General features: G+C 36.7%; 3 protein-coding genes across 3 annotated transcripts in view; 2 read left to right on the top strand and 1 right to left on the bottom strand.

The window, feature by feature from the left end:
* The window catches only part of LOC109537531 (protein phosphatase PHLPP-like protein), a gene marked incomplete at its 3' end in the record, with an annotated part of 10,778 nt that extends 8,185 nt beyond the window's left edge, over positions 1-2,593 (bottom strand). Inside the window, 1 exon segment of the mRNA XM_019904312.2 lies at positions 1,581-2,593. Within this exon segment, the coding sequence (XP_019759871.2) occupies positions 1,581-1,718 (138 nt within the window).
* Positions 2,594-2,622: 29 nt separating this feature from the next.
* LOC109537302 (dynein axonemal assembly factor 6) lies at positions 2,623-4,328 on the top strand. Its single transcript, XM_019903938.2, has 3 exons — positions 2,623-2,773; positions 2,835-3,085; positions 4,038-4,328. The coding sequence occupies exons 1-3, from the start codon at positions 2,671-2,673 to the stop codon at positions 4,293-4,295; spliced, it is 612 nt and encodes a 203-aa protein (XP_019759497.1). The 5' UTR covers positions 2,623-2,670; the 3' UTR covers positions 4,296-4,328.
* A 191-nt stretch (positions 4,329-4,519) lies between these two features.
* LOC109537506 (cysteine-rich secretory protein 2) overlaps positions 4,520-7,393 on the top strand; it is an 8,397-nt gene continuing 5,523 nt past the window's right edge. Inside the window, exons 1-2 of the mRNA XM_048664809.1 lie at positions 4,520-4,646; positions 6,595-6,806. Coding sequence (XP_048520766.1) covers positions 6,713-6,806 — 94 coding nt within the window. The 5' untranslated portion in view covers positions 4,520-4,646; positions 6,595-6,712. The remainder of the gene's footprint in view (positions 4,647-6,594; positions 6,807-7,393) is intronic.

Below are 7,393 nucleotides of genomic sequence, written 5' to 3'. Positions count from 1 at the left end.
TTGGATAGAGAATTGAAAAGTCGATTCAGTCGTAACAACGCGAGTGAGGAAATTCGAGTAGTTTTGACCCAGAAAGCGAAATTTGAATATCAGACACTCAGGTGCAAGATTATGCCAAAATGTCACGTTTTCCGTCCCGCTTTTGCTCATCTCTCGGAAGCCAAACGAGGCAAAACGCTCAATTTTACATCATTTCAGATGGAACTAAATGGTCTTTTTGGAAAGTGAACCATCGATAAGGAAATGTTGTCAGTTTTCTCAAAAAAGTTTCGATTTCAAGAATTTTTAGATTTGCGCATTTGTTTGTTGAGTTGCAAAATTGACTCAAACATGACGCTGCTTTTTTCGAGACTTCTTAAGAACCATTCGAGCCACAGAATTCGTAGAGGAAAACAGTTCAACCGTATTTAATGTTATTTGTAGAAATCGAATGTTGACTCCATCAGATTTCCTATATTCGCAATTGACAGAATTTGTATGCTAATTAAATAGAAATTGCATTGGAAGTTTACAGTATTGCACCCAAAAAACTGAACATTCGGGACGTCAAAGTGATGAAAGTAAGTATATATTGCTTTATTTGGACCAGTTGAGTAGGCCTGGGTAACACTGTGTTGAGTTGCGCTTTTGAGGATTAATGAGTAGAAAAGGGAGGATGGGACGCCAGCTTGCAGAAAGCTGGTAAGAATTATTTCTAATCTATGAATCTCTTTTGGAAGCGCAATTGAAGGTGATGGCATTTTTAGAAAGTGAACCATCGATAAGGAAATGTTGTCAGTTTCCTCAAAAAAGTTTCGATTTCAAGAATTTTTAGATTTGCGCATTTGTTTGTTGAGTTGCAAAATTGACTCAAACATGACGCTGCTTTTTTCGAGATTTCTTAAGAACCATTCGAGCCACAGAATTCGATTTGGCATCGTTGGATAGATAATTAAGCATTGGATGCAGTCATAGCAACATGAGTGAGGAAATTCGAGTAGTTTTGACCCAGAAAGCAAAATTTGGATATGAGACACTTAAGTGCAAGACTGTGCCAAAATTTCATGTTTTCCGTCCCGTTTTTGCGCATTTCTCGGAAGTCCAATGAGGAAAAACGCTCTTTTTTTCATCATTCCAGAGAGAACTAAAAGGTCTTTTGAGAAAGTGGACCATCGATAAGGAAATGTTGCCAGTTTCCTCAAAAAAGTTTTGATTTCAAGAATTTTTAGATTTGCGCATTTGTTTGTTGAGTTGCAAAATTGACTCAAACATGACGCTGCTTTTTTCGAGGTTTCTCAAGAACCATTCGAGCCACAGAATTCGTTTTGGCATCGTTGGATAGATAATTAAAAATTGGATGTATTCATAACAACATGCGGGAGCAAATTTGAGTAGTTTTGACCCAGAAAGCAAAATTTGAAAAGCAGACACTTAGGTGCAAGATTCTGGCAAATTTTCATGTTTTTTGTCCCATTTTTGCTCATTTCTCGAAAGCAAAATGAGCGAGAACGTTCATTTTTACATCATTCATTGAGAAATTGTGTCAATCACCACGTAGGTATAAAGGTAATAAAACATGTAGTAAGTTCTCGATAACTCACCTTAAGATTTCTAGGTGAAGTAGTTTCAGTGTCTCCATCCAACGAATCCAACTCAATACTATCACACTCCCGAATGTTGAGAGCTTTCGTTTCGTACAGTCTAAGCGGTTTTTTGGGCGGATTACACGTGGCTAACATTATGAATGATCAGTTATCACTTATGGTTAATTGATCGGGTGTTTCCTTCCTAGATCTTAGAATTCGTCTTTCCATTCTAATACAGTCCATCAAAACTTGTGATGAAATCGTTAATGAATTAAAGAGAACCCCTGCATTAGCAAAGATATCAGATGATATTTTCCAGTATTTGTGTTGGATTCTGAACAACTTGAGAACTTTGTCGATAAAAATCTCCGCAGGAAAATGCTGATGGCTCCTAACGTTTTTTTGTCAAACTTAACAAATCGGTTACTGTTTGACTACGTTTTCCCAACTTCCAAGCGTTTGTAGCACCACCGCGCTTTTACAGCAAGTAAAAGTAACACATAAGGTCAACTTGAACGTTTAAGGCCCGTTCGAACTGTCGTACAAGTACATCAACCCGTTTAGGGTATTTTGAACAAACTAAAAGACACAATGGCTGATTCTGTATACGACCAAGAGCGTGACATGTGACATGGTTGGCTAATTTTTATTCTTAAGCCGTACACTCTACCGTATATAATTAAGACTCGCTGTTCCCAACTACAAAACATGTTGGAACTATGGTTCAATCGGACGAAACAAGAATTCGAAATATGTTGTAATATCAGATTTATTCACTGAGCAAGCTAGGCAAATACTTTAAAAAACCTCTGTTCGTGACATGAAATATGTATTTTCTCATACTTGCTATATTCTGCGACGGCTTTGACTGGTTCTTTTGAAATTAGCCACCCTGTATATAGGGTATTGCCATAAAATATCGAGATTCGGGGTCTCTTTCAGACTGGGTAAAGCTTCAATAAGGGTCACTTTCACATTGAAATTTGGGTCAGGGAAGCACCTTCTAAGTTATTATTGATTCAACAAGGGGAATCTTAGCAACAAAAGTATCACCAGTTTCATTATACAACCTCAGTGTTGTCAAGAAGACTGAAGCAGGTCGAAAATGTCCTCCAATATTTGCGATATAGAAAAACTAGTACAGCTTTTTAGCACCGCGGATAAAGATGATGTTAATGAAGACTGCGAATCTTCCCATGCACAAACCAGTAGGTAGATTTAGATTGCTATTAATTTACTACTACTCGCATGCGATATAATTTTTAATAGAAATCGGCAATGAATGCGAGAGAAACGAAAATAAAGAAGCACCATCAAAGACACAAAAAGTTAATCCATATAGACCAATAGATCTTTCGAAACGCCCAGAGATACTTAATGGTGCAGCAAGCGCTGATGCTGATTTTGATCTCTACTTGGATGAAACCTCCGAAATTTCTAGCAAAAATGGCTGGAAGCAAGTTCCTAAATGGGTTATTTCGTACCGGCAAAGTGTCAGCGCATGCGATGCGTTTTTAGGGGTAAATTTATTTTATTTATTTTTCATTTATTTATTTATTTATTTATTTCAACTTGTAGCATCTTTTGTTAGCTAAAGGCAGAATAAGTTCACATACTTAAATTAACTTAATTAACATATTGATGCCTAAATGTTCCAGACATTTAATTTATTAATTACGACATACGCCCTAAGTTTTCATTTAATTGAAATATACCTAAAACTAATTTAATTTATTTAATTTAAACGAAAAGAAAGATACATGAAATAACCAAAACAAAACTTTACGCATAGTTTACTTAAATTAATTTTACCATCACCCAGAAGCAACATCCCCAAAAACCACTAAAAAAATCAAATTTGTCTATATTTTGAAAAATTAATTTTCTGCAGCCCTTACTAAAATTTCTAATATTATTCACCCCTTTCAAGTTATTCGGTAGGACACTATCGAATTTAGAAGCCAAATAATCCAAAAATCGGTGCCCGATATTTTTTGTAATGCTTGGCACTTTCAGGTGTTTGTTCACTCTATTTCTATATTCCTATAAGTTTTGAAGTTATTTGTAAACGACAGAACGTATATCGAGCTCAGATTGAATACCTCCTCAGAATAGAGCTGTTGAGTTGGCAATCCTTTTTGCTTTCTATATATAACTCTTAAAATAAAGTTCTGTACTATTTGTTGAAGTTAATCTATTTTGTCATCTAAGATTAAATCGCACCGCTCCGATTTATCGTGAGTCTCGAAGATTCCGACCGTATAAATTAATAAAATTGTCTTTGTTGCAAAAAGATGGAAAATTTGGGCGAATTCGGACAATTTAGGCAACTTTGTTGTTTTGCACTTTCATGTTGTTGATGAATGTGATAATTATTGCCAATATAATGAACAGCAACAACAAGAGAAGAGTTGAATGTTTACCACTGTTTTAAAGAATGTAGATTTTCTACTTGTAATTGCCGTTGTCTAGATGAGTTTGAAAAATCCGTCTACAAGCAGCTGTGAAAATATGGTGATCAGTATAGAACTGCCCGGGGAAGATCGTCAAAATCTTGACTTGAAAGTTGAAAAAGAGCAAATAATCCTGGATTCACCCAAGTTCTTTTTGGATATGAAGCTTCCGCACCCAGTGGACCCGAAGAAAGGAAATGCGCAATGGAGCAAGGATGAAGAAAAACTTATTGTAACTTTAGTTATGCGCAGAGAACTGGATGTAGTGAACTTTTAATGAATTCTGCAGTAATATAGATCATTAAAGTAGCTCCGTTCACTTCACTTAATTTCGCATCAAGACTATTTTTGCAAGATTTCAAAATTGAGGTTTTTTGCTTGGGGCTCACGCGTCGCTAACGAGACCAGGCAGCACTTCCAGACCACATAAAAGTGAATTTTAACTGTACCACTTAAGAAGTTAATAGATCACGTTAAGGTCTGGAATTATATCGCTCAATTAGAATAAATTAGCATGACAAGTTAAATGGGTCAAAATCAGTGTAGCGTCCAGTGTTATTTGTGCCAGCCAGTAAAAGTGAACATTTCTGCTATGTTTTAAAGGCAACTGATATCTGGAATTTTTAAAGTAGGTTCATTTCATTTCATTCAATTTGTCAAAATATCTGAATATTTCAGCTGTAAACGCAACAAAGCTTCTCTGAAAAGAGGTAATCGTCAAGTATATAGCATCTACTATTTCTGCAGACGCGAAATCTAATTGAGATATTATGCTAAAAAGCAGAAGATGCCTGTCGAAGTAATCAAGTCGAAAATAATTTGCATAGTGAAATTGATGTTCTATGCGTCTTTCTCTCCAAATACAGGATGGCCTCAAAAATTCAACTTTTTGGTCTGGAAGCAATGACTTTCCTGCTCTGGGATCGAAGTTCACGATATTTAAAACTAAAACATGTTAAAGCTAAAACTTCATAGACAATTGTAATTGTAATTAAAATTGCACAAGAATTACCCAAATCAGAATTCCCCGAAACATGTGATTCTAGCAGACCGTCAACTCAAGTGAAGCTCATTTTCAAATATTTCGTTCACTTAAGCAACCCTGTATTTTAAATTTTTTCTCAAGTCAACCGCGAAGTTTCAGCTTCAACATGAGCCATAGATTTTGCGAATCGTTTCAAAAGAAAAAATATCACTGCAAGACGAAAAAGTTGATTTTTTGGACCACTCTGTGAGTAAACGAGATGGTCGAAAGTTAAAAAACGTCTCTCAAGATAGAGGGTTATGCATTTTATGCTTGGGAAAGTAAAAAAACACACAAAATATTCAGATGGAGACGAAAATTGCCATTATACGTGAAAAACTATCATCATTTAAATGTCCTCCACGGGACCTCCTACAGGCCTCAATCCTTTTGAGGTTATTTTGAATGACTTTTCGGCACATTACCGGAAATATATCGGGCATAACTTCACGGATATTGGCTTTCAGTTGCTCAACAGTTTGAGGATTGTTGGCGTAAACAAAAAAAAATCTAACGGTGTTAAGTCGCAGGATCTTGCGGGCCAATTGACATGTCTTCCGGATCATAATCTTCAATTTATCTCCACAAATACTCGCTTAACATGGGTCCATAGCGCTCAGAATTGACTGTTATGGCTCTTCCTTGATCGTTTTTCAAAAAAATATGGGCCAATAACACCATAATGCACACCATACGGTCACTTTTTCAATATGCAAAGGCCTTTCTGCGATCTGGATTTTGAGAGCCCCATATATGGCTGTTCTGTTTATTCACGTAACCACCGAGCGAAAAATGAGCCTCATCGCTCAAAAAATTCGGTTCGAAAAATCATCATCAACGGCTTGTTGGTCAATCACCCAATTTGCGTATGAGTCAGTTGGACTTTGGACGGATGGAGCTTCAAATCCAATTGCAAAATTCGCCTCAATGAGGCTTAAGACAAGCCCAAATGTTGAGCACGTCGGGGAATCGACGAATTCGAGTCTTCCTCCACACTTTGAGCAACAACAGCGATATTTTCAGCTGAACGAATGTTGCGATCATGCAGAGATCTTACAGTATCAGTAACCGATCCAGTCTCTTCAAATTTTTCCACTGTGTTCGAAATTGTTTGCTCTGTGGGTCGATTATGTCGACCGTAATCTGCTCGAAAAGCCCTAAACGTTGATACAGCAGAATCACCAGTTTTATAGCAACATTTAATAATTTTTACGCGTTTTTCGACAGTTAAACGATCCATATTCCAAAATGGCAAACCTTCAACGAAAACAAAAGCGCTTCGGATGACGTTTACCTTTGACAGATGTCAAATAGCAAGGTTTTACTTTCCCAACCTCGAATTATTAACGACGACGAACGAATTGACAGATCTCCAACCAATAGAAACACTTTCCTACCACTGTATCATCATACAAACGGATGCAAGGCACACAGACTTTAGGTCTATCGTCAACACTAGAAAACTAGATCGTAAATCCGATTTTGATTTTTTTGAATATACAACAAAAAATTTTTGGTTCTCACCCTGTATAATTATTTCCATCCATTTTAGGTGTCATGAAAAAGGTCATTTAACTACGAAGAATTATAGAAGTCCCGCGATAAATCACTCCAGATCATACACCTCCGGCTCTAAATACGAGTAGATTAACATACGGACCGGATCAACCATGTTCAAAAAGTATGGTCGAGTTTTTCTATTAGTATCCATTGTACTGTTAGTCCATTTGACGGAGGAGTTCAGTCATTTTAATCCTCATAGGCGTAAGTGTATAATATTCTGCTATTATTAATAAGTGGTGGTGTTCTGATTGTACCGGGTGTGTCAGTGATAGAGACAGGTAGGTTTACGTTTAGGCTGCTGGAAGCCTTCGAAATGCACTCGAACTATGTATGTGTATTCACTCTTGATTGAGTAATCGACCAGGTATATTTTGAGGAATATTTGGAGTATGGCTCAATATGCTAATCATGCGGTAGTCTCTCTAGTGTTTGGCTGTCTTCTTAGATAGTGTGACGAAGACAGACTCCAACCAACTGATGGTAGTTGACTGCAAAATATTTAAAACTGAAATTTGTCTTGTCTGTAATATACCGGGTTATTCACGCTATACGGCACGGACGTTTGCGGCTAGCCCGTTTGTTTTTTGCAAACTATTATTTGATGAATCTACAGCCGCCGATCGGGTGCACATTTAAAAAATATTTTTGTAATGTACAGGGTGTTCCAAAGGCCCTAAAAGTATCAAAGTGGCGTTTTTTTAAATGGAATGTCCTGTATATTATTGCATTTTTGGATTCGCTGAACAAAATAAGTGTCTATTTTAATAAGGTTTATAATACCTAAATCT

The sequence above is a fragment of the Dendroctonus ponderosae genome, unplaced genomic scaffold, assembly GCF_020466585.1.
Source record: "Dendroctonus ponderosae isolate FM_Combo_2020 unplaced genomic scaffold, Dpon_F_20191213v2 Dpon_F_20191213_3, whole genome shotgun sequence".
NCBI classification, from domain to species: Eukaryota; Metazoa; Arthropoda; class Insecta; order Coleoptera; family Curculionidae; genus Dendroctonus; species Dendroctonus ponderosae.
The sequence above is the reverse complement of the archived record's forward strand: the minus strand, read 5'-3'. Positions and strand labels throughout refer to the sequence as shown.